Source organism: Nelumbo lutea, chromosome 4, assembly GCF_056320005.1.
Source record: "Nelumbo lutea isolate HS-2025 chromosome 4, American lotus-T2T, whole genome shotgun sequence".
In the NCBI taxonomy this organism is placed as follows: domain Eukaryota; kingdom Viridiplantae; phylum Streptophyta; class Magnoliopsida; order Proteales; family Nelumbonaceae; genus Nelumbo; species Nelumbo lutea.
The window spans coordinates 92458434-92485202 of NC_142687.1; the positions used below are offsets into that span (position 1 = coordinate 92458434).

Here is a 26769-nt window from a genome sequence, read left to right on the forward strand (position 1 = left end):
AGCTCACCTGCAAATTCCCTTAGGTCTCTTTCGTTCACATTCACTCACGCCACACAACTCTTATCAAAGTTTACCTTGAGGTTAGATATCTGCTCAAAAAGTTGTATTGTCAACTTTAGATTCTGGATCCAAATGATGTTCTCCCCTTCACAGAAAATGATAGTATCATCTGCAAACTGAAGAAGAGTTAAGGGAACCTCCTCCCTTCCTACTCTCCACCCCCTTATCAGATTCCTCGAGTCTGCTCTATAGATCAATCACCCAAGCACATCAACAATCAGGGTGAAAAGAAAAGGGGAAAGAGGATCTCCTTGTCTTACACCTCTCAACACCGGAAAGAATTCAACCACAGCCCCGTTCACCGGGATAGAATAATGGCAAGTCCTAACACAGCCCCAAATCCACTTACACCACCTGTCACCAAAACCAAAACTCCTCAACACCTCCATCAAGAAAGACCAATCAACCAAGTCAAAAGCCTTCTCCAAATCCAATTTTCAAACCACTCCCTTCTTCTTTGACTTTCTAAAGCTCTCCAAGCTCTCATTTGCAATGAGAATCTGATCGGTGATCTGTTTTCCGTCCACAAAAGCACTTTGGTTGGGTGCAATAATAGAGGGGAGCACCTTCTTTATCCTAAGAGACAACACATTTGCAATGATTTTGTACAAGCTAGTCACCAGACTAATAGGTCTAAAATCTTTTGGTTGAGAAGCATCTTTCTTCTTTGGGACTAAGGCAATGAAAGTTGAGTTTAAGCTCGGGTTTATTACACCCCTCCTGTGGAACTCCTCAAAAACCGATGTAAGATCATTCTCCAAAATATCCCAACAATCCTGGTAAAAGACCATTGTGAACCCATCTGGACCCGGAGCTTTTGTCCTATCCATAGAGAATACTACTTCCTTTACCTCCTCCGTATTGAACCTTTTTTCTAACAACTCTCTCTTCTCTACACTTAGAGTCGGCCTATCCAAACCCCCCAACCACACTCTCTCATTCATAAGCCTTCTAAAAATATATTTGAAGTGGTTTACTAGAGCCTCTGCAATTTTAGCCAGGTGGGACAAAACTACTCCATCAACTTCCAAATTAGAGATGTAATTCTTCTTTCTCCTTCCATTTGCCACTGAATGGAAAAACATTGTGTTTCTGTCTCCCTCCTTTAGCCACTTACACCTAGATTTTTGCTTCCAACTGATTTCCTCCTTAATCAGGATGTCCTCCATCTGCCTCCTCAAAACCCATCTCAACTTCCTTTCTTCCTCTCCAAAGGGGCCTCTCTCTTCCTTCAGGTCCAAATCCTCGATTTGCTCCATCAGAATTTACTTTCTCTCTTCTAATCTTCCAAACTCCAGCATATTTCACTCCTTTAATTGAGATTTTAAGTATTGGAGTTTCTTGTGGAACCTCATTCCCTCCCAATCAACTACCGAATCAGCTTGCTCCCACCACTCTCTGATTTTCTCAGTGAAACCCAGATGAGTCAACCATATATTTTCAAACTTGAAAGGGGTAGGCCCTACTCCTCTTATTTCCTCCTTGACCAACACTATAGGCCAGTGGTCTGAAGTAAGTCTAGGGAGAGCCCTAGAAGTAATATTGCCCCAGTGTTCCTCCCAATCTGTTGAGAACAAAAATTTGTCCAACTTAGAGCAAATTGGTCGTGATTGAAGGTTGGACCAAGTGAAGTTATTATTTAGGAAATGAAGTTCTTTGAGATTAAAAGAGTCCACAAATCGGTTGAACTTCCTCATACTTGTTGTCACTCTCTATCTAGGGTTGTTGGTTTCCTCCATAAATCTCACTACATTAAAATCCCCTCCCACACACCAAGGTCCATCCCAGAGGCCTCTAATGTCACTCAATTCTTCCCATAATTTCTCCCTCTACCTATAGTCATTGGGGTCATACACATTTGTTAGTACCCATTCATATCCATCATCCACCTGTCTAAACTTTAGAGAGATAGAATGATCTCCAATTAGCTCCTCCACACCTAAGAGTATCTCTTCTTTCCACAGGGTCACAATCCCTCCCGAGGAATCCCACGAAGGAGCAGTCACCCACTTTATACCTCTAGCACTCCACACACTCCTTACCCATCTGCAATCAAAATCCATTATTTTGGACTCCTGAAGCATTACCACATCCGGATTAAACTTGTTAATTACCTCTTTAATTGTTGCTCTCTTCCTAATGCTGCCCAATCCCCTCACATTCCAGCTTAGGATTCTCATTGAAAACTATTAGCCTTAACCCTAACTCCTCCAAGATCTATTTAGACCCTTTTCTTCTAATCCCTTGTACTTCAAACTTCTTGTCCCCCTCAATATCTTTTTTTAACCTCTCCACTTCACTCAGCCTTCTAAACTTCATCTTGTTGTCCTCTTTTTTTTTTTTTTGCATGTAGGATTTTAGATCATTCGGGTTCTTCAGCTTGCACCCCAACTTTTTCACAAACTCCGCAACTAACTCTTTCCCATTAGTTTCCTCTTTTTCTAAAGATGTACTCTCCTCACTCCTAGGAAACTTCTTGTTCCTTCTCACATTACCTCCAACTACAGCCCTTTCTGTCCCCTCTAGGCTCCCTCTCTACAAATCCTTCATTTCCACTTCACCCAAGAGGCTTTCTAAGATTTCTCATATTATTGTCTCTCTGCAAGTTTCCTCACCCACTTCCCCCCCTTGTAGACTCACTGTGGTTTTCAGACCAAGGGCTTCCGACTCTTGGTTGGGAAGAGAATCTGGAACAAGAGACACAGAGCGCTCATCAGTATCCAAAACTGTATTGACAGAGTTGAGGGATTTACCTGAGGTAGAGAAGTGAGGAGAGAGCAAAGGCGGAGGAGTGGTAGTCACTTTCTTTTTTGAGAAATTAGAGCACTCTGTCTCCCAGAGTTGGGGGAAGAAAATCTCTGTCGCTATATCAACACAATGAACCCTTTCTGTACCCAAGTATGTACCTCTCTGTGAGGTACCCTTGTTCAACTCTGAGAAGACCCGAGCTACCTCCTTTTCGGCCTCTTGCAAAGCACTAGAACTAGGGAGGCTCAGCCAGATTTGGGTTAAGATCATTCACCCGCTCCTCCCCCTCCTCCTTTCCTTCCCCCACCGAATCCCGTAAGAACAAACAATCTAGGCTAAAAGTATCCCTGTTCTGATCTTTAGAAAGAGCTTCATCTGCCGCACTGCCTAAACTCCCACAGGCTTCTGAACTTTCATCATATTCAGAATCTGAACCGTAGCTTATCCAACCTTGATCAGCATCTTCCTTCTCTTCTGGTCTGCCTCTCGAATAGCGTGGGTTCGGGCGATCAAGAATGTTGAGTTTTTGCGCGTCGCCAGCTGCCCGTCGGACCCAGCACAGAGGCCGACGTCCTTCTACCTTGCTCGCTAACTTCACCCCTCCACAGTCGAGAGGGTGAGACTTAGACGATGATAGATGAATGTTGCCATCTATCATCGCCCCAAGCCTGCCCCGCCCCACGTGATGACTTAAGTTGTCACGTGGGCTTTTAAAACCAAGTGAAGGCTCACCCACTGACCCGACCGGCCCAACCTTTCTTAAAGCCGGTTCAGAGAAAGACTTAGAGCACAAATGACTCTTTCCCATTTTATCCACGTCAGCATAGGACAGGCCACCCTCTTTAAACAACCCTTCTTCAAAAAAATTTGAATTAGAAGCCTTAAAAGGAAAGCTTCGAGACTTGGGGCACCCTTGCGACTGTTCCCCTTCCTCTGTAGTTCGCCCACACGCACCAGGCTTTCCCGCTAGCCCCTGAAGGCCACGTGTACACCAACTTGTAAGCTCATCAGTTCCTTCAACCTCTGGTCGTCTTTCCCAAAGCAAGGCTTCATCTTCTGAAGCTAACCAGACCTTGTACCAAGCACCTTCTGAGAGAACTTCGAAGGCCCGCGGCAAGTTCTCCGGTTTGATCCCAGCAACCTTAAGTTCCACCGCTCTCAAGTTTCTTAAGTTAACCTCCAACAGAACTCCACCCAACACTCTAATAATTTTCCTTAGTATTTGATCATTCAAAAGGTTGAAGGGAAGACCGAGAAGTTTAATCAAAAAGCAGTCGGCACTAGGTTCAACTTCGTTGCAATCTAGAGCCCAACTCTGGACCTAAATCAAACTTCCTTCTACAAGGAAAGTACTGAAGATCAGTTTCTTATCTCCAATATCTAATAAAGCTTTCTTTTCAACAAAAGGCAGCAACATTACATTTTCATCTAATCCCAACCTCTCTGCAATTACTTCTAAAACTTTCGTCCAATCTTCTATCACCCTTTCTGGCACTAGGACCACCCTCTTCTCCCAACTCCCACTCCCTTCTTCCAAAGCTACTCGTCGGAGGACAGTTGAACTGGACACCAAAACTTCAGGGTAATGCTTAGAGCAGGGCACCTGATTACACAGGACAGAATGAAGACAATCCTTCGAACCAAGGGCTTCTTCTACTCTCCCTTCGACCTCCAAGAGAAAAGCCTGAAGATTAAAAGCGAAAGAAGCCCACCCTCTCCGCTTCATGCCTTCTAGAATACACAACACTTGCCTTTTGTTATTACCAAAGAGTTCGGTAACCATTATGAACCACCCTTTTCCATTCCTTTTTAGCACAGATTTGAACATCTTGTTCTCACAGGTCAACGAGTTTCTCCAACCTTCTTCCTGTAAGGAATTTACAGTTCCATCTACAAAACCTTTCAACCACACACAGGCCTCCTCTGGTAGGAGAATCGACGCCCTACTCCCTTCTCTGATTTTCAAGAGAGCCTTCCCCTTTGTCCTTCCTTGCTCAAACAGGAAAGATTTGGCTTCAATGATCAACTCCAGTCTCCGTTTCCCTGCCATCTTGTACTTCCTCTCCTCTCCCATACTTCTCTCGTCATTGGATTCTTTCAATTGTTTGCTGAGTTGCCTTCGATGGAGAAGTTCTTGCTGGATAAAACCCTTACAAGACAAAACCTAGTTAGAAGAGATATACATGTGCAGGATTTTACTTAATATAAATGAAGGCAAGGCGAAGACTTCATTCCCCATCCCAACCCCAACCCCAGTTGGAGATCCCTATTGATGCCCTTCCCTGTCCCCATCCCAACCCCAACCCCAGTTGGAGATCCCTATTGATGCCCTTCCCTGTCCCCATCCCAACCCCATCGACTCGGGTACCCGGCGGGGATGGGGATTAATAGGATAGCCCTAAACCATGGTTCAATCAAGATTTGATCCCAAATCAACGTAACAAGCAACTTGAGACCTTACCAACTAGCCAGTTGACATCTTGCTTCTTTTTTTTTTTCTTTTTTTGGCTGCAAAAAGAATTCTATTGAATAAAAAGATGGAAAATACACCGAGAGGGAATAAACCCACTCACGCTCACAGCAAAAGCAACTAGCCAGTTGGTACATTGCTGTGACTGTTATACTCTTTCATAATCATCTAATCATCTGATTCATGACAAGCCTAAAAATTTCCCATCAAGACTGCGCTTATTTACTCATGAAAGAGGCTTAAAGGTTATTAAAACAAAGCTTTGGCAGTAGATACGACTTAGAAGGTGTTTGGTTTCACTTATATTTATGGGTGATAGTTTATTTGTACTTTACTTTAAACATTTATTTATACTTTTTTACTTTAAATGTTTCATGTTTTTATTGTTTGGTTGGGTTTTACTTTAAACGCTTTACTATCCACTTCAGATTAATACCCATTAGAGTGTACCATATCAACATTTGGTTTCAAGAAACGTCGAGGCATTGGGGAAAACAAGAACTTGACATTCCCCAAATACCCCAGGCACAAAAATCAAAACACTTCAGCTTTCAACCATTTGTTTGATAAAGGGTGAAACCAAACAGTAATTTCATTTTGCTTCATATGCAATAAACGCCAACGCCTAAATAACACTGATGTAGTGGCATTTTTTAATAAACACTAAGAACCAAAACCATACTTATTTTGCATATTAAAAAAGTTATAAACCATGGGAACGGATGGGGGAGAAAATTGTTACTGTTAAGTTCGTACTTCATAGAACGAACACAAAATTCAAAAAAAAAAAAAGGTCTTGGGCTCTTGGGCTAGAGATTCGTTCATTGAATTTATATGGCCAAAAATGAAAGAATACAAGTCATAAATTCCACCTCTAAAGACTATATTCCATTAACATGGGAAAATACAACATCGAGCCAATGCTCAAAAATCTCGCTCCAATGATAAGTATCCTATTTGAGTTCTCTATGTATGCTCATACTGTAACAGTGAACAAATAGAACTTAAGTACGACAGACAGAGCCACCTGCAATAAAAAGATCCCAGCCACAATTAAAAACCACCTTTCACCTGCTGACCTGATGTGATTCCGGAGATTGAGGGCAACAAAGGTTGCCGACATGAACCCCGCGACACCCACAATCGCCCACCTAAACACTTCAATAGGTATCACAGACAGACACTGCAGCCAAAATGAAACAAGTTTTTGTCAAAGCCCGGGACTAGATACAATTTAATGATAAATTGGCTTATGAAAAGATTACACAAAAACCTCCACCCTGCTAGAATTATAGGCAGTTGCCACTTGCTAATGACGACTTCACATCTACGCCCCCACAACGTCCCACAGCACATTCTCGCCGTGTATTGAGAACATCTCCTGATGATAACATCATCATTTCTGATACTATTATCAGGAGATGTTCCCAATACATGACAGGGATGTGTTGTGGGACATTGTGGGGCGCAGATCTGAACTCGCTAATGACTGGGTAGGTATCATTTGGCACCCAACAACCCACCAAGCCCCATTTGGGAGTGTGCTTATTGGAATGACCACTTATTTGAGGCCAGGACCACACAAATAAGCACTTATTGGCGTTTGGTAAATAAGTGCTTATTCATGGAAATAAGCCTGTTACAAATAAGCACCTTCTTGGGTGCTTATTTTTAAGCACTTAATACTTTCTGACACATACCCCCACGAGAGAGAGAGGGAGAGAGAGAAAGAGAGAGAGAGAGAGACCGGCGTGGGGGGGATCCAGCAGGGGTAGCATTTTCAGACAATACTCTTACTGCTAAATTTATCATTGAGCAGGGTAGCAACAATACTCTCCTGATGTTTTTGACAGAAGTCTGCCGTTCAATTGTGATTTCTATACAAATAATGTTCATTAAAGCAATGATGGATGGTGCAAAATGGCACAGTAGAACTTACCAAGGCAGGAATGAAGACAAAGAGGGAGTATCCATATAGACAAAATAGCTGAACAAGGCCAGATGGTGCTGAGAAGTATTTTAAGATGATATACAGGATAAGAGGAACAATGGTGACATAGCCGTAAAACAAACCAGCAGACCACGTCACAAGGTTGATATCATAGTTCCACTCTTTCTTCTGCAGCTTGTGTGCTAGATACGTGACAAATGTAGCAATAGATGCCGCTACAAAAATTAAGGTGGTGCATATCCAAAATGGTCCATACCTGTTCGATATTTATAGTAAAGATTATAATGCACACCACTACCATAAGACACATAACAAAAGGAAAATGAGAAACAAAGAGAACATTTCTAAAAATTTTCAAGTTTTAAAAATTCTGAGCAGTAGGAATTTATTAAGAGTGGCAGAGATTGAAAAGAGATCAACATAAAGCTAGAGAAACTTAACAGATTAAATATTCTATTTTTTGTTCTTTTGACGTATTATTTATTACCCCAAACTACCCAACTCCCAAAGACTGAAAAAAATGCCCCCAAACTAAACTCAGTCCAACTCTGTTACCTTTTTTGTCGTATATGAAATCAATCAACTTCAGAATCAGGGTAACCATAAAATTGGACCCCCTTACAGTGGAAAATTACTTGAAGTTACAAGCAGAAACTTGGAAATGAAAATGATGGTTCATATGTAGGTGACAGCATCACAAGTCAGGCTCTTAGAGGTTGAGAGATTGGTCCGTCAATTTTCCATCAAAGATAACCATCTAATCCCAACTTATTGGTTACTTCAAAAATAAAGCCCCAATACCGTTTTTGGTTTTTTTTCGCAAATGCATTATGGATAATACTGATCCATCAGGAACAGGCAAATCTTTCAGGAACAGTAAGGTGAACATCATTCTACTATATTGGGCAGGGATTCAGTGAGACCCAAGATGCTATCACTTCTCCAGGGATTATATTAGCAGTTTCTTTGGGTATCATTGTGATTCTGTTATAGTTAAAGATTAGGTGAAGGGCATACCAATTGGTCTCTGGAGGCTAAACCATAAAATAAGTAGAAGAGGTTGTTGAACTACTGGCTAAACTCCAATAATCCCTTAAGTCAATTTATTGGTCACAGCCGGAACAGTGATCCAGTTTAGCAGACTTTTTTTCTTCCAGACAGGATATCTTTTGTCTATGTTGCAAAAGGGAGCCCTTCACTAGGGCATAAGCTGCCCCTGGTGCTTCATTTTTACGTCAAAGGAGTTGTACGTACTCCAGGCTCATACTTTCTAAGATTTATACAGTTTTACCATATTAATTAAATTAATAAATATGCCATGAAATCTACAGATAAATTACAGTGAGACAACTTACAGGTCTGGGTTGTTAGCAGTCTTTTCAGAAAAACTGGCTTTAAATGGAAAAAGTGAATCCTTAATCCTCTCTAATACATCCGAAGTATCCACATCAAAGTATGGCTTATAAGCTGTGACTGTCAATGCTCGAAACCAACCACTTGGTTGAGATTCATCAGAATCAGAAGCTGGTTTTGAGAATGTATCTACAACAATTCAAAATACAGTCAAAACAATATAACAGAAAAGATATTACAGATGTCAAATTATGTTAGCACCAATCAGGATAAAATACTGGAATTAGTTAACTGTCTCACAACCATGCAAAATAATTCTACAATATCAAACAGTGAAAAGAATTTGGTTAGATTCAAAAATTGTTTCAACTACTTGATGTAGAAGATACTTCTCCAGTTTGCAGATGACCCTCTACTTTTTTCTGCAATGCAACTCTTGAGAATGTAACCCATTTGAATTTTATCCTGAGATGGTTTGAGGCTTTAACAGGACTGAGAGTTAATCTTTGCAAAAGTGAGTTAATGGTAGTTGGACAGGAGAGCAGGGCTAAGTTTTGGGCTGATGTTATGGGATGCAAAGCTGGAAAGCTTCCCCCTTCTTATTTGGGGTTGCCACTTGGTGCCTGTTAAAATAATGTTAAAATAATTTAGTTGCTGATGTTAGGGCCTGTTTGGCTAATTAAAGTGTTTATTTATTTCGTTTTTCCTGTTATGTCTGTTATTGTACTCAGGGGCACAAGGGTCTTTTCCCTTGTTATTTCTGCCGCCCTATATATATTAAAATAAAGGCTGGCGTCGCCAGCACTGTTACATTGCAAAACCCTTCTTTCTTCCTTCCTCTCTTCTCTTCCCTTCTTCTCCTCTTCTCTTCTCTCCTCTTCCTCTTAGTTCTGGTCGGCTACACTGTCAAGATGGTATCAGAGCAGGAATTCTGATTAAAGAGAGCAGATCGATCAACCCAGAGAATAGATCGAACAGACTAGCAGAACCTGGGCGCAATAGAAATCTGATTCTGGAGTGGAAAAGTAGCTGAAACTGGTAGAGTTCTCTCTGTTTTTCTCTTCTTTACCCTCCTTGGTCACGTGCCAAGTGAAAACCCTATCAGTCTGGGCGGCTGAATGCTGTTGAACCTGTGTAACCCCTGTTTTGTTAGATCGTGTGATCCTGTTCATGAGTTAAGACAACTGTAGGTCAAGGATGACCTGTCTCCTCAATGGTTTGAGTTGACTATAAGTAAGAAGGATCTCTCCTGCTGATTAGCGGCTGTTTAGACATTCTGGAATTCTGGTAGGTTGGGACTGTTGAAGCTATACAGGTCTGAAATCTGCCGAGTATTATCTCTGTTCTGTCCGGAATTTGGTACTGTTTGTGCTCAACCTGGTTGTTAAACCCAAGTGTGTGGGTGTGAACGGAGTGGAGCATTGTTTTGTGGCGTAAGGAGGGGTCCTAAGTCCGGTGTTTGGGGCTGATTAACTGCTTGACCATGTCGACTGAGAATTCTGCTACTTCAGAGATTTCAGGGAGCCACAATGGAGTGAGTGGGGGAATGGACATGAGCTTTCCCATGGTTGTTATTCCCTTTAATGGTCTGAATTACCTTGAGTGGTCTAGGGGAATAAAACTCTACATTACTGCTAGTGGAAAAATAGGATACATCAATGGGAGAGTGAAGGAACTGAAGTATGGAAGTGCTGAGCATGATAGGTGGAACCAAGAGAACAGCATGGTGATGTCTTGGCTCTTGGTTTCAATGCTGCCACAAGGAAGACTTTTGTTATGGACACACCAACCGGCAGCACACTGTGGCGCAGTCATAGGCAGCAGCACACTGCGGCGCAGTCATAGGCAGCAGCACGCACAGCGGGCCGCCCCAGCCGCACGCACCACCCGGCAGCATTGCACAGAAGCCCGGCAACGCACCGCACGCACCGCCTGGCAGCGCACAGCACGCACCGCCCGGAATCGCGCAGCACGCACCGCCCGGCAGCGCGCAGCACGCACCGCCCGGCAGCGCGCAGCACGCACCGCCCGACAGCGCGCACCGCACCACACTGCAGCTGCAGAGGCAGCAGCACGCACCGCGCACACGCCCGGCACCACACGGCAGCGGCACCATGAGCCGCGCGCACGCACCGCACGGCGGCAGCAGCAAAGCGGGGCCCACACGACAGCTCATAGGGGTGGGCCCATCCTTATCTGGACACGTCAAGCCAACTCGCCGCCAGCTTACCTTATCCCTTATCCTCATCCCTTATCCTTATCTTATCTTTTCTTATCTTATCTTAAGAGTGTGTTACCATTATGAGTAGGTAATTAGGAGTTTGAGTTCAAGTTGGAGTTTGAGTTTAATTAGGAATTCCCTTCTGTAATCTCCTATTTAAGGAGCTACGAATTGAAATAAAGGCATTCAGTTTTCGCAGTCAAGAAAGAGAGTGAGGAGAGTTCGGGTGATCTCTTGGACAAATCACCCATTAGGAGAGTTCGAGTGATCTCTTGGACAAATCACCCACGCAATTGCCACCATAGGGTCTGTACTCAAAGGCAAGGGCAAGGGAAGACAGGAGTCTCTCCTAGGGGAACGACCCGTGACGAGATCCTACGCGCGGGCCCATAACAACTTTTATGTGGGCTGAAACTGCTTGTGAGATACGGGAACAAGCGAAGTCCACCTATTCAAAGCAGAGACACTATGCCAAGATATATCAACTGCAAGCTGAATCCTCTACTTGCAAGCAGGGGGAGAGGAGTCTCGATGTACTATTCTGATTTGACATCAATATGGAAAGAACTTGATCACTATCAGAATGTGAATTGGAAGTGTGATGAAGATGCAAAGGCCTATAAGTCACTTGTATCTCAGCAACGAGTGTTTGCCTTTCTCCTAGGGCTGAATCCGTCGTATGAGTCCATCAGGGTGCAGATCTTGGGTAGTAAAGACTTGCCATCAGTTCAGGAGGTGTATGCCTTGGTGCAGTCAGAAGAAAGCAGAAGAAGTGTGATGAATGGTGTAGAAGGGGAGTCAGTTGCCCTAGCTGTCCGGGGAAATTTAAATACAAATGTCGGAGGTGATTTAAAAAAGGGTGACACTCAGAAAAAATCAGATGATAAGAACAAGCTTTGGTGTACTCACTACCAGAAGACACGACACACGAAAGATACATGTTGGGATCTCCATGGAAAAACCTAAGTGGGCACAGGATTTGGGTAAGAAGTCAGCACCTGATCAGGGCAGGAAACCGAGCCAGCAGAATCAAAGAAGGTATAACTCAGCTAATATGGCATTGACAGAGACTAGTCCTTCGGTAACTCAGGAGAGACATCCCAGTTCTGACCCTAAAGAAGATATTATCAACTCCTTCCGTGAACATTTGAAATTGTATGGTAGGACTCTCTGCCAGATGGATTCTGGGCCTACTCCCTCTACCTCATTTGCGTCTACATCAGGTAATGCCACAACCTTCCATGTGTCATCTCATACTACTGACTCTCCTTGGATTATTGACTCCGGAGCCTCAAATCACATTACCGGTAAGTCAAATTTGTTTCAGACATATAACCTTCTCTCTGGGGGAGATAAGGTAAGACTGGTTGATGGTTCTTTTTCTACCATAGCTGGCCGGGGCACCATACCTCTCCCACTTGGTCTTACTCTTCCTAATGTACTACACGTTCTAAAATTACCTATTAATTTACTACCTATTAGTAGTCTGACTCACTCCTTGAACTGCTCAGTCACTTTTTTTCCGTCTTCATGTGTGTTTCAGGATTTGACCTCAAGGAAGACGATTGGTAGAGGAAGCATGGTGGATGGCCTCTACGTGTTGGAGAATAATGTTGGTCTAATGGCGACAGAGTCCACAAGTTCATCCAGTGAGAGTCAAGCCTATTTATGGCATAGTCGTTTAGGTCATCTTTCTTTTGAGTCGTTAAAAGTTATGTTTCCAAAGTTGTTTGAGTCCTTGTCAGTGGGTCAGTTGTAGTGTCAAACTTGTCAATTGAGTAAGCATTGTAGAAGTTCTTTACCTTTACGAAATAAAAGATCTGAATTTCCATTTCATATTGTTTATTCTGTTGTTTGGGGCCCTGTTACTCTACCTACTGCGGCTGGCTATAAGTACTTCATTACCTTGATTGATGATTATTCTAGATACACTTGGGTTTACCCTATGTGATCTCGAGATGAAGTGCCACAAATTGTGAAAGATTTTCAACACATGGTGTTCACTCAGTTCCAAACGGAAATCCATATCTTCCAGTCGGACAATGGGAAGGAATATTTCCATAGTGATCTCACGAAGTTTTTTGCTTCGAGTGGGTCACTTCAGCGAAGCTCTTGTGCCAGGACACCCCAACAAAATGGTGTGGCTGAACGGAAGAACCGTCACCTTCTCGAAGTCGCTCGTGGATTGTTGATTCATATGAATGTACCAAAACAGTTCTGGATGGATCCAGTCTTGTGTGCGACATATATCATCAATCGCATGCCCTCTCGGCTACTAGAGTATAAGGCCCCACATCAGCTATTGTTCCCTACAACCCCGTTGTCCACAATTCCGATGCGTGTTTTTGGGTGTCGTTGTTTTGTCTATAACTTGTCCCCTACTCGTGGTAAGTTTGATCCTCGGGCTATTCCTTGTGTCTTTCCTGGTTACCCTTTATCTCAAAAGGGGTATCGTTGCTATGACCCCACTGCTCGCAAGTACTATGTTCCATTGATGTCTCATTCTTTGAGAATCAACCTTTTTTCACGGTTTCTCCTCAGGGGGAGAGTAGGGGTGAGAAGAAACAGGCGACGACTCAAATTCAACTACCTCCTGTACCCGATCCTCCTCCATTCCGGGTCTTTCACCGTCGCCATAAGAACCAGCAGAGTTCAAGAGCCGTGGAGCCTGACACTATGCAACCAACAAAATCGGATTCACCCGAGGCATATCCGTCTCATCAACCAGGTACACTTGCTCCCATTGATATATCTGCTTCTTTAAATGTTGATTCACCTGTCACCAATGATCTAGATATTCCTATTGCTAAGAGGAAGGGTGTTAAGTCATGTACCACTAATCATCATATCTCTAATTTTGTGTCCTATGAGCATGTTTCGCCTTCATACCGTGCATTTCTCTCTTCTATGGATAGTGTCCCCGTTCCTAAGACTGTGGCAAAAGCTTTGTCAAAACCTGAATGGACAGATGCAATGCAGAAAGAAATTGATGCTTTACATAAAAATGGCACTTGGGAGTTGGTAGATCTTCCTGAAGGGAAGGAACCAGTGGGGTGCAAGTGGGTGTTCACAGTGAAACACAATGTTGATGGAACTGTTGAAAGGTACAAGGCTAGACTGGTAGCAAGAGGCTTCACACAGGTATATGGAGTGGACTATGCAAAGACGTTTGCTCCAATAGCCAAGATGAACTCTATCAGGATTCTTCTTTCCTTGGCAGCAAATCTTGACTGGGATCTTCACCAATTGGACATCAAAAATGCTTTCTTGAATGGTGACTTGGAAGAGGAAGTATACATGACCCAACCCCCAGGGTTCTGTGCCAAAGGCAGTGAACAAAAGGTGTGCAGGTTGAAAAAATCTCTATATGGTTTGAAACAATCACCTCGGGCTTGGTTCAGTAAGTTTCATTTAGCAGTTCAACAGATGGGGTTCAAACAATGCCAGTCAGATCATACTCTATTTGTGAAAAGAGTTGAAGGTAAAATTGCAACCCTTATTGTGTATGTGGATGACATAGTGATCACAGGAGATTGGGAGGCTGAAATCCGGAGACTGAAAAAATTCTTAGCCACTAAATTTGAGGTGAAGGATCTAGGCCCCTTACGATACTTCCTTGGAATTGAAATTGCCCACTCTCACAAGGGCATCTTTATTTCCCAACAGAAGTATGTACTAGATCTACAACAAGATACAGGCAAGTTGGGGGTAAAACCATCTGATTCACCTATTGAACCTAATCACCATCTGGGAGACAGTCAAGGAGAGTTTTTGAAAGATGTAAAGATGTTCCAGAGACTCGTGGGGAGACTTTTGTATTTGTCTATGACCAGGCCAGATATTGCCTATGCAGTGGGTGTCCTTAGTCAATTCATGCACAGCCCTAGGACAACTCACTTTGAGGCTGCAGAGAGGATCTTGAGATATCTCAAGAAGTTTCCTGGAGCTGGTTTGTTATTCCAGAAACACAGTCACTTAAAAGTGGAGGTATATACTGATGTAGATTGGGCAGGAGCAATCAATGACCGAAAGTCTACCAGTGGGTATTGTGCCTTTGTAGGAGGAAACCTTGTCACATGGAGAAGCAAAAAACAAAGTGTGGGGCTAGATCCAGTGCTGAAGCAGAGTATAGAGCGATGGCTCATGGGGTTGCGGAAATCATGTGGATAAGAAATCTGTTAGGTGAACTGGGTTTCACAGTAAGCAATCCTATGTCACTCTACTGCGACAATAAGGCTGCCATCAATATTGTTGCTAATCAAGTTCTGCATGATAGGACGAAACACATTGAAGTGGACAAGCATTTTATTAGAGAGAAACTTGAAAGTGGAGAAGTGTGTACACCATATGTCAGCTCAGAAGAACAACTTGTAGATATCTTCACCAAAGGTCTCCAACATGTGCGGCACAAAGATTTGTGTGACAAGTTGGGCATGATTGACATCTATGCTCCAACTTGAGGGGGAGTGTTAAAATAATTTAGTTGCTGATGTTAGGGCCTGTTTGGCTAATTAAAGTGTTTATTTATTTCGTTTTTTCCTGTTATGTCTGTTATTGTACTCAGGGGCACAAGGGTCTTTTCCCTTGTTATTTCTGCCGCCCTATATATATTAAAATAAAGGCTGGCGCCGCCAGCACTGTTACGTTGCAAAACCCTTCTTTCTTCCTTCCTCTCTTCTCTTCCCTTCTTCTCCTCTTCTCTTCTCTCATCCTCCTCTTAGCTCTGGTCAGCTACACTGTCAAGAGTGCCAAAGTAACTCGAAGAAGATTTGGGGTGTTGTGCTGAAGAGAGTGGAAAAGAAACTAGCCATGTGGAAGTCAAAAACCTTCAAAAGGGGGAAAACTCACACTCCTAAAGAGTGTGTTCTCTTCACTCCCAGTTTATTATCTTTCTCTGTTTCAAGTTCCTGGTTCAGTGCAAAAATGGATTGAAAAGAAAACAAGAAACTTTCTTTGGGCAGGTTGGAAGGATAAATCAAAATTACACTTGGTTAACTGGCAAAAAGTGTGTATGGCATGGAAATTTTGTGGTCTGGGAGTCAGAAATTTAAGGACTACGAATAGAGCTTTGCTTGGAAAATGGTTATGGGGATTCAACAAGGAGGGTTAAGCCTTTGGAGGACTATTGTCAGCAAATATGGTCTCAGCAATGATGGTTGGGATGGAGGTACCCCACCCCTAGGGAGTGTGCTGTCTGGGGGGCTATCCAAAAAATGTTACCTGACTTCCCAAACAGAATTAGATATAAAATTCGCAATGATAGAAAAGTGAAGTTTTCGTCCAACAGGTGGTGTTGAGACTTTCATCTAGAAGTATTTTTCCCGAATATTTATGAAATATCTCTGAATCGAAATGCTCTAGTAGGAAACTGCTTTTATCAGATCAATAATGAGATGGTGTCAGGACCAACTTTCATAAGGAACTTAAATTATTGGAAAACAGACCAGTTGGTGGAGTTGATTGGTCTGGTGCAAAACATCAAACCCAACCAAGAGAAGCTTATGAGAGGGTGTGGAGATGAGAGGAAGCCATTTTACTGTCAAATCGTTTTACAGTGGTCTGGGAGCTCAACAAGCAGATCCTTACCCGAGGTCTACAATTTCGAATCATCACATTCCATCAAAGGTGGCTTTCTTGGTTTGGACTTTATCAGTTAGAAGGTGTTTAACAATAGATCAGCTGGCATGGAGAAGAATGTTGTTGGATGATGATCTGTGCTCCTTTTGCAGTGTAAGTGTAGAATCCTCAAACCACATGTTCACCCATTGCAGTTTCTCTCAGACTCTGAAACCTAGCTTTGCAGCATTTAGGGGTGCAGTTCTGTTTCCCAGCCTCAGTGTTGGCTCTGTTTGAAGGTTGCAGAATGCAAGGTTCAAGCAGAAGAGGAAAGGTACTTTGGGGAATATTTCCAGCAGCCGTCACCTGGACAGTATGGAGAAAAAGAAACTCACAAGTTTTTGAAAACAAGCATTCTGGCTTGGACACTGTAAAAAGCAAGTTAACTTAATGATTTTGTGATTTCTACGTTTAAGTTGACTTTTATGCTTCTTAAGAGTTATTTCTAGCTGTCTTTAATAGGCAACAAGATAAGCTTTGGAAATATAAAACCAATTTTTTATCAGCAAGAAGGAACCGAATTTATTAATAAGTGAGAAACATGTTATATAAGTTACAAATTACAACAAACAGCAGGAAACAAGCCCAAAACAGTTGCTGCCTATGGACCCCCTGCTTGGATAAAGTGCCAGCTATCCCATTTGCAGTCCTTCTAATCCAAGTTAAGGTGGCATTAAGTTCCCTTGCCAAGCTTTCAATTTCCCTCAAGGTATGTCTAAACATCCAAGGAACATTACACCTAGTGCTAGTCCAAGAGACAACCAGTTTTGAATCCCCTTCAACCTCCAAGTTTTTGAAATTTGCTTGCTTAGCAAGCTTTAAACCTTGTAGTAGCGCCAGCAGCTCAACCTTTAGTCTGTGTTTGGTTTGAAGGAAAAAGTAGGGAAAAGAAGGGAAATGTAGGGAAACCTTTACAAATCTTGTATAGGTTTTAGTCTGTGTTTGGTTTGAAGGAAAAAGTAGGGAAAAGAAGGGAAATGTAGGGAAACCTTTACAAATCTTGTATAGGTTTCCCTACATTTCCCTTCCTTTCCCTATCTTTTTCTTCAAACCAAACATAGCCTTAGTGAATCACCTACTCCCAAAGGTCCCAAATACATAGCCAAGTAGCCAACACTTTGCTTGAGGAATCTCTGAACACACCACCAATACCTGCCAATCCTAGGTTCCCTATAGAGCTTCCATCAAAGTTTAGTTTGATTTTATTGCTTGCTAGGGGCTTCCAATCCATCACCTTCCTTTCTATCACTTTGGATGAGTGAGCTACTTCATTCCAAGCCCTTAGTATATCAATTACTGTAAGTAAGAGATCAAGTGTGCTACTCTTCTTGCATTCCTTTCTTCCCAAACAGTCCACACCACTGCCACCCTCACTGTCTTCCACATAATTCTTCCTCTCTTCTTTGGCTGCCTTAGAAAATCTGGGTTGAAAAGACTCACTACATCCTGAGTAGTAGTCCACCTACACCCAAAGAGAGAACAAATAGATTTCACACACAAAGACAACAATAGGACAAGAGATCAATAAATAGGGTAGGGATCCTCCATTTGCAAAATGAAGAAAGCACACATGAGGGGAGAGGCATTTATATGGCCTCCTCTTTTGAAGCATATCACAAGTGTTCACTTTCCCAAGAAAAAGTGAAAAACCTCCCAACAGTGCCTGGACTTAGGGTGGAATGGGCTTGCTCCAAATCTCTTTCACTGGAAAGTTCTCCCCCCTACAAGAGATTGCACAAGCCTATTGTAGAAAGAGGCACAAGTGTAAAAACCATCAGAAGAGGTGGACCAAATTCTAGTGTCCTCCACAGTTTGAACTAGGATAGATGTCTTAAGCTTGTCTAACAAGTGCATAAGGGCCTCACACTCATTATCCCTCAACCTCAACCCTCCTCTAAAACCAAATTCCCAACTCAAACCAGAAGGAGAAAAGGTAACAAACCTTGAAATGGGTCGAAACCTATATAGTCAGACATTGAATAGAGGTCGGGGAAAAGAAAGCTGAAGGGAGTATCCGCCAACCAAAGGTCTTCCCAAAATAGAACCCTAGAACCACAACCCACATCATATCTAATAAAGGATGGATATACCTCTCGTATTGCTTTCCGAGGGAGGTTGAAGTTGAAGAAGGGGCAACTGTTGCATCCCTGCCATTATTCATCAGCCCATGAATGCTCTCAATGACCTACAGTTGGTCTCTCTCCAATGGAAACCTCCAAAGCCACTTTTTTTTTATGAATAATAATAAGTTTATTGATTCAGAAGCAACTTAGAGTGAGTTCATACATCATCCCAGTGAGAGGCGCGAGCTGCAGCCCCTCCTTGAAACTTACAAGTAAACTAGGAAAGAAAAACAAGAATCACAACTGAGCCCAAAATAATTCTTCCCTATTTACCCCTTGCTTAGCTAACACATCTGACAAGGTATTTGCTGATCTCCCCACCCACTGTACAGTGACCAACATATTCCTTGTCAACCAACTAAATTTCTTCATTTCATTCTTGTATCGCCACATAGCCTCTTCAGAATTTTTCAACCAACCCACCACCACTTTGGAATCCCACCTCTCCTCCTCACCCCACCACTCCTTCACTTTTTTCACAAAATCTGGATGGGTAAGCCACATATTTTCGAATCTAAAAGGTTTGGGTCCTATAGGAAAAGACTCAGTTCCTATTTGGACTTTCCTAGCAAAGAATTTTTTCTATGAATTAGATTCCCAATTTCTAGTATCCCCCTTCTCTTTTGCTTTGGTAATTTGTTCCCACTTTACTAGAGGTCCCTTTGTCCGTCCCCAGGTTCCCAAAGAAAGTCCCTCATAGATTTCTCTAGTTATCCTATGGTCGTAGTTGGAATCTTGAAGGTTGAAAGGAAATAGACTGATAGGTTTACTAGGTTTGCTCTAATTAAAGTTATTCTCCCACCTAAAGATAAGTAGTTCCTTTTCTGTAAAGCCAGCTTCTTAGTGAACCTTTCTAGTTTCTACCACCGATTTCCAAAAAAATATGATCGTGGGTAGAGGTAGTCCTAGATATTCCAATGGCCATTGTTTTACCTCACACCCTAGAATCCTAGTCAGCACTCTTAGCTCTTCTTCTTCCACTTTAATCCCTGCTATACAACTCTTTCCACAATTCACCTTCAACTTAGAAACATATTTGAAGGAATGTATGAGCTCTCTTAGATTTCTTATGATTTCTTGGTTGCCTTGCCTCCCTCACAAAAGAAAACGATGGCATCCACAAACTACAAATGTGTGTCTACCACCTCTAGCCTCTCGACCCTCCAACCTCTAAGCAAATTCATATGACCAGCCTTCAAAATCATCCTATTAAGAAATTCTGCAATTAAGGTGAAAAGGAAAGGAAATAAAGGATCCCCCTATCTCAACCTTCTCTTTGCTAGAAATAAATCTCTTGCCACCCCGTTTATTAGGATTGAATAATGCACTAAGCTTAAGCAACCTTTTATCTACATCCTCCATCTCTTTTCGAAACCAACTCTCTCTAGTATTTTAAGGGGGAACTGCCAATCAACAAAATCATAGGCTTTCTCTAGATCCAACTTACACACTAGCCCCCAACCTCTCATTTTCCTATTCTCTAATACACATTAATTTGCCACCAAAATTTGATCAATAATCTGTCTCCCTTCAGCAAAGGCTCCTTGATATTGTGAGCTTGCCAAAGGTAGTACCTTCTTCACCCTCCCAACTAAAACTTCTACTATAATTTTATAGAGACTTCCCATTAGGCTTATTGGTTAGAAATCCTTTGGTATTTTTGCCTCCTTCTTAGGGATTAGGGCAATAAATGTTGAGTTCATCCATTGGGAGATTTCCCCTTCAAAATAGAACTCATTGAAGACTTCCAACAAATCTCCCTTGATAAAGTCCCAAAACTCTTGATAAAAGGCCATGGAGAAACCATCTGGTCCTGGAGCTTTTGACCTTTCCATCAAAAAAACCTCTCTAATTTTTTCAAAGATAAAGGCATTCTCCAAGGCTTCTGCCAGGCTGTAGGCACTTTATCCCACTCAAGATCTAGAAAGGCAAAACTCCTCTCCCCTAAGCTCAAAAAATACCCTTAAAATGGTCTACAAACACCTTATCTCCTCCCTAGTTAACATTTGTCGATCCACTTCTAATCTACCAATTTGGTTTTATTTCCTTCTACCATTGGCTAAAGAATGAAAGAATTTTGTATTACCATTCCCTTCCAAGAGCCATTTACACCTAGATTTTTGTCTCCAAGAAATTTCATCCTTCCTTGGAACTTCTTCCAACTCACACTTCAGACTCCACCTTTCCTCCCCACTAAAAATCCCAAGTGTTTCCTTCTTATCCAATTCTTCTATCCTTGAGGTAATTCTTTCCTGAGACTCCTCCACTTTTCCAAAAAGATCTTTGTTCCAACATTTTATCTTCCCCTTTAACCTCTTCAAGTCCTTGAGCCCTTGTAGTCTATTTCTTGCCACAACACAAAACAAAAACAAGCAAACCCTAAAATTATCACTTCTTAGGACATATAAGGAGAGCACACAACACAAAAACAAAAACAAGCAAACCCCAAAAACAAATGAGACCCATACCAAAAGAAGTCATGGGGGATTATATCTTTTTTAATCACTAAGCTAGGGGGATTATATCCACGACATGAACTAACAAGGAGTTAAAGGTAGGCAATGCATTCTCAATTCTGGTGAAAATAAATCTGGTTTAGTCTTATAAAGCCTTAGATGTTTGTCATGGAATTAGAGTGCCTTATTGGGATTCACTTGGCTTTGTATTAGTTTATGTAAGTAGGAAATTCTAATAGAGAAAGATAAATTGATCCACTACTGATCAAAAGAGGAATATTTACTTGACTAAAGTCCAGTTTTATTTGCACTGCTGTTAGAGCTTGCTTGAAGGACTCTTTTCTCTTACATATTCAAAAGCAGCAGGCCAATATCGTACATGAGAAAATTCTGCCGTCCTGTGTGGTCGCCACCAGGAAGTGGACTTATAAAGCTAAACTTTGATGGAAGTACTGAGGGAAATCCAGGTTCATCAGGTGTAGGAGGGGGTTTCAGAGATGAGGATGGGAAGGTACTCGCTTTGTATTCAGGTTCTATTGGGTTTGGAGACTCTCTCAAAGCTGATGTCTATGCAGTACTGGAGGGTATAAGGAAGTCTAAGGAACTGAATATACAAAAGTTAGTCATTGAAGGGGACTCAAAGCTGGTCTTATGTTGATTACAAGAAGGTAGTGGACTTTGGAAATATGCTAATGAGAGGGCTGTTCTGTAACTTTTATCTTTGGAGTGCTGTAACTAAATTCTTTTAATCTAATGAATTCCAGTTATTAATTATATATATAATATATATATGTATATTGTACATGAGAAAAATGTGCACTACTACATGAACTAGAAACAAGCAACTACCCTACAACAGAAAGCTACCAGCACACACACACATCAGCTTTGGAGTTATCTCCCTATGAATTCATCTAGCCTGAGCACTCAAACTTTCCAAGCTTTCCAGTTTCCAGACTTCCTTTAAGTATGTGTGCTTGAGCCCCACTTCTTGATGCCACTGTGGCATTGAAGAGTCAATTTCAATGGCAAACAATGAGGCTTGCTTGATTGATAATGTGATCCCCATTATATGAGGCCTAACTTCTGCTTCTTTAGAATCTGCATTGTCAATGGGGCTACTAAAAACCAAAAATATGCATCTGTCTGCCTTGAGAATAATTCTTCATATCCCAGCTGGACCTGGATTGTTTCATCTACAACAACCCCATTTAGTCTTTAACTAGCTAATGACTGACCACACTACTCTTTCCCCCAACATGCCTATATCACAATAAGAATCCATAATCACCCTCTGTAACCAACTGCCAACCCCCATAGATCTCAACTCAAATCCCCCCAAAAGTGCTAAATATAATGCTAAACCATCACTTTATAATTCAATCCCTATTAATCCTATACTCTTTCCAGCTATGCACAGAAGAACAGTGATTCCATTATCTAACTTGTCAAATCATTCTAGAAGATCTTCTGATTCTTTTCAGAAGATTGAATGCAAGTGATAATTTGATAGGGTAGGTGGTTGCACAAAATTTTATGATTGCATTCTGTTGCATAGAAACTACAGCAGGAGATAAAGTTAGATGAACACACAATTTGTACATTTTTGCTTGTCAAGACAGTTAATGTGGAAAAGAAGCATAGCGAAAATGGCCTCGAAATTTTCTTTTGGAATTTTTTTCCTTTCTGAAGAAGAGATCAAGAGAAGAAAGAAGCCAAGGTCATTGTCATCACTACCCAAACCACTCAATCCTTTCTTCCATTCCGAACCCTCTTTCTTCTTCAAGCTTTTTTCCCAATTCTCTTTCAACAAGCCCTATCCCTTGGCCTCCCTTATCAATCACCAACCAAGCAGCTGCAATTCCTAGATATGACCAACGACATGGTGATAATGAAAATTACATAGATAAAAAAAGAATAAACAAAAAAGGAAAGGAAGACAAAATACCTAACCCAAGTTTTTATGCAATTTGTCCACCAAAAGCAGCATTAATTCACTGGCTTGGGAAATAAGAATATAACTATTTGTAGAAACACAATGCCCTCTTGATAGATAAAGATTAAAAAGCCCAACTTACATTATAATAAAATAAAATAGAAAAGAAAAGATCTTCTCAATTTAAAAATGGACTAGCTGTGGCAGATCTTCTCTTGATTTTGAAGAGTGACTTAGGATCCAACAAGATCTGAAAAATGGCCATTGATCTGCTATACTGAAGGTTTTCCAAATTGATAGGAAGATGAAGATATCCATAAAATTCCTTGTAAGAAGATGTAAGTTTAAGCTAGACACATGTAACTTTATAACCACTCTCAGCAACATTGGCATTTCTTAATTGCAAGACATAACCCCTTATACCAGGTGCATTTTCCATAAAGTTTAAACTACACAAGTAAAGGTGAAGCAAAGCACATAGAGGGAGAAAGCAGTAGTTTCAGCCCAGAGTATTTAGAAACAAATTCATATCCTTATAATATAATATGAGTTATTTTGAAGAAACTGTTGGACTATCTGACACCAACACAAATTAGGATGAGGTACAGAATAGTTCCGAGTGCTAAAAAATAGTGGAATTGTGGTAGTTGTCTATGAGAGGACAATGCTAAATATGTACAACTGCAAAGCATTAGTTACAAGTCAGCATTCTCATGTTTGACACATAACAGCAGTTCAAGAAACCAAAAAATAAAAGAGACTTATCAAAGTGATCCACGGTTCTTGCATAACCAATCCAAAGCCCTTATCTTAGCACGTTCATGACCAATTTAGACAACCACCTTGACGAACCAATTTAGGTAGATCTGCCCACCCAGGATCTTGTGCAATGTGCAGAGTTCAACGACTAACCACTAGATTGTGGAGTTACATGTATACATAAAAGTTTTGAAATTTTTAAGGTTAATTGAACGGCGAGTAACCAAGAAAGCATCTAAGCATCTTATTATCCAAGTTCGGAGTTCCTTATTTCGAGTTTTTTTTTTTTTTTTTTTTTTTTTTTGGGGGGGGGGGGGGGGGGGGGGGGGGGGGGGAGGGGGGTATTGCTGCGAATACGCACGACCGAAGCTCAAAACCACCCATATTACAACGCAGCTGATTGAATTTGAATGAGAAACAAAGTGCGTGCGTCATCCTAGAGGGTCAAACCAACTATTCCTATAGATCTACACATCCGGATACAACTAGAGAACCCGCAAATGAATCAAGGAATCATCAAACGTTTATTTAGATAATTAAATGAAGAATTGGATCTCTTTTGTAATTTTGGATTCTGGTCTTCATGAGGATCAATGAACAAGAATTACACATAATCTCTCCAAAGAGTAAAGAGTTCAGCTAAAGAAAAACAAGTAAGGACTTTTATATTCATCGAAGAAGTGAAATGCGCACCATCAGCATCGCGAGGCGGCTGAAATCCACCGGTGATCTTCCCCTGTGCTTGGGAAGGTGGAAACGTCTGAAGATTCGACTCTGCATCCACGTATCATAACTATAAATATATAATAAAAAATAATTACAGATAACGGAGAAAATTTCGCGTAGACAAATTCAAGGAAAAGAGAAAGAAGATTGCGAGACCGTAACCCTAACCTGCGAATTTGACGGTCACATGAGCAGGATCTGAAGCCGCCTGCAAATAGAAGAAAATCGGTAAGCGAGATCTGAAGATTTTTTAGGAACAACACGTGGAAGGCTAAAGAAGAACCGAGTAGAGAATTGCGTGGCTAAAATGGAGGATGAATTACAAGTACTGATCCAGAAATTTTCTCGTTGTCCTTGTCGAGACTGGTATAGCCGCTGGACATCATCTTTTCCCTCCTACAGCAAATCGCGGGAAATCAAATCCCTCTTCTGCTTCTTTCTTCTCAGAGACCTTACTGATAGGCGAAAAGCAAGCGTCAATGAAGCAATTTTACTCTCTTAGTTGATGCCACAGTTACACTCGTAATACGCGTGATGGACTGAGATTGACCCAGTACCTTCCGGTAATCCGGTTACCTTAGACACGTTGGATGGGTGCATCTATCGTCTATCGCCATCTCTTCTTCTCGATACGACATACGAGGGCGGAGTGTTCATTCAAAAACCGAAAAACCGAACGACCGACGAAACAGATTCAAAAAATCCGGTTAACCGAACAGTAATTTCGGTTTGCTATTTTTGAAAAATGGAAGATATCAGTAATATGAAAAAACGGCAGTTAAATATTTTATATTATCTATATATTATAAAGAAATATATATTTATAAAATACTTTATAAACAAAGAAATCCAAAAAAAAGTTGAAGAACCGAATGGATCGAAAATCAAACCGATCAACCGTTAACCAATTGATTTCAGTTTGATTTTGGTTCATGGTTTAAAAAAAAAAAACGATGGTACCGACTTGATTCTATGATTTCAGGGTATATGCATAGAGCGTTTTTTCGGATGAAAGGGGTAAAATAGTAATTGCCCCTATTTCCTTTTGACCAAAATATAGACATGGGCATAAATGGGTTAACGTGTCTAAGGGTGTAAATCGGATCATGCCGCCCATGGAGCAACACAACCTGGCTCAGCACAACATGGCATGACAGCACGTGGGTTGTGCCAAGTCCAACATGCCACTTGCGGCATGGCCCACAGGCCCGTAGTCAACGGAGCTTGGCCCATGCTTGATCCCGAACGGCTAGTTTTAACTTTTTGAAGGGTTTTATAAAGAATTACCCATTAATAGCCATAAACAACTATATAGGGGGTATTTATGTATTTTTGTTTTAAGGGAGAAAGAATGACACATATGCCACCCAACAACTATATAATAGCTACTTTGGGGGCATTTTGGGTAAAGTGATAAGTAACTTTACAATGATCAAAATAATCCTCTATATAACTAAAAATAACTAGTTTTTGTAATAGTTTAGGCAATTAAATTATTTTCAATTCCTATAAATAGCCTTATCCTCCACCATTATGATCACGCCAATTCAACAATTCTCCTAATATCTTCTCTAGCTCTCGTACTCTCTCAAGTCTCAATCTCTCAATCTCTTATGCATTCTACAATTCTCCAATTATCAACTTTACTGGAGTTTCTTCAAGAAAAAATGCTTGCTTAACAGTTCAAATATCTCAAGTTAGCAAATTGGGAGGCTTGGACTCTTAGAGTTTAAATATTTCAATTGTTGAAATCAAGTTGGGATTTTGAACCGGCAATCCGGATAAGTGCAATTAAATTAATTTTTATTATTTTTTGAATTAAAAAAAAAAGGATGGCTCCTCCCAAAACCAATTCCCCAATGTGTTCAATGTCAACGATATTCAGTCACAACATGGTAGTATTAGCATCGATATGGATGTTGTTGATATTCACAGAACTTTCACATGTCACTAAGTTGATTAGCCTAGCCCAATTTGGAAAAAAATTTAAAGTATAGGAGGTTTAGGGGAAGGGAAAAATAACTATTTGCCAAAAATGTAGAAAAAAAAAAAAAAGCTTTAGCTATGACACTTTTAAACATTCTCAAGAAAAAATAAATATAAGACAATAATACCAAAATACATTATACATGCTGAACAACCATCTTTGTTAGTTGAAGATATTAAACTTGAAAAATGGTTACGTAACAATTTAAAAAAGTTTATGTGAATACTATTAGGTTAAATGCTTTAAATTTTTTTATCCATATAAACAAAATTTAATTTATATTTTATCAAATCTAAAGTTGCAATTATTTTTAAATATGGACTTCTAAATTTAACATAAGTTATAGTTGTGTTATCTGTCATT

At 41.1% G+C, this 26769-nt stretch overlaps 1 protein-coding gene across 1 annotated transcript; it reads right to left on the minus strand.

Moving 5' to 3' along the window:
• Window positions 1-6082: 6082 nt before the first annotated feature.
• LOC148861826 (uncharacterized) lies at window positions 6083-25128 on the minus strand. The gene is made up of 6 exons (XM_088984381.1): window positions 24743-25128; window positions 24588-24627; window positions 24387-24467; window positions 8585-8771; window positions 7218-7485; window positions 6083-6461 (listed from the first exon to the last, which is right to left on the minus strand). Exons 1-6 carry the CDS (start codon window positions 24803-24805, stop codon window positions 6255-6257), a joined length of 846 nt encoding a protein of 281 aa, XP_088840507.1. The 5' UTR covers window positions 24806-25128; the 3' UTR covers window positions 6083-6254.
• Window positions 25129-26769: the final 1641 nt, after the last annotated feature.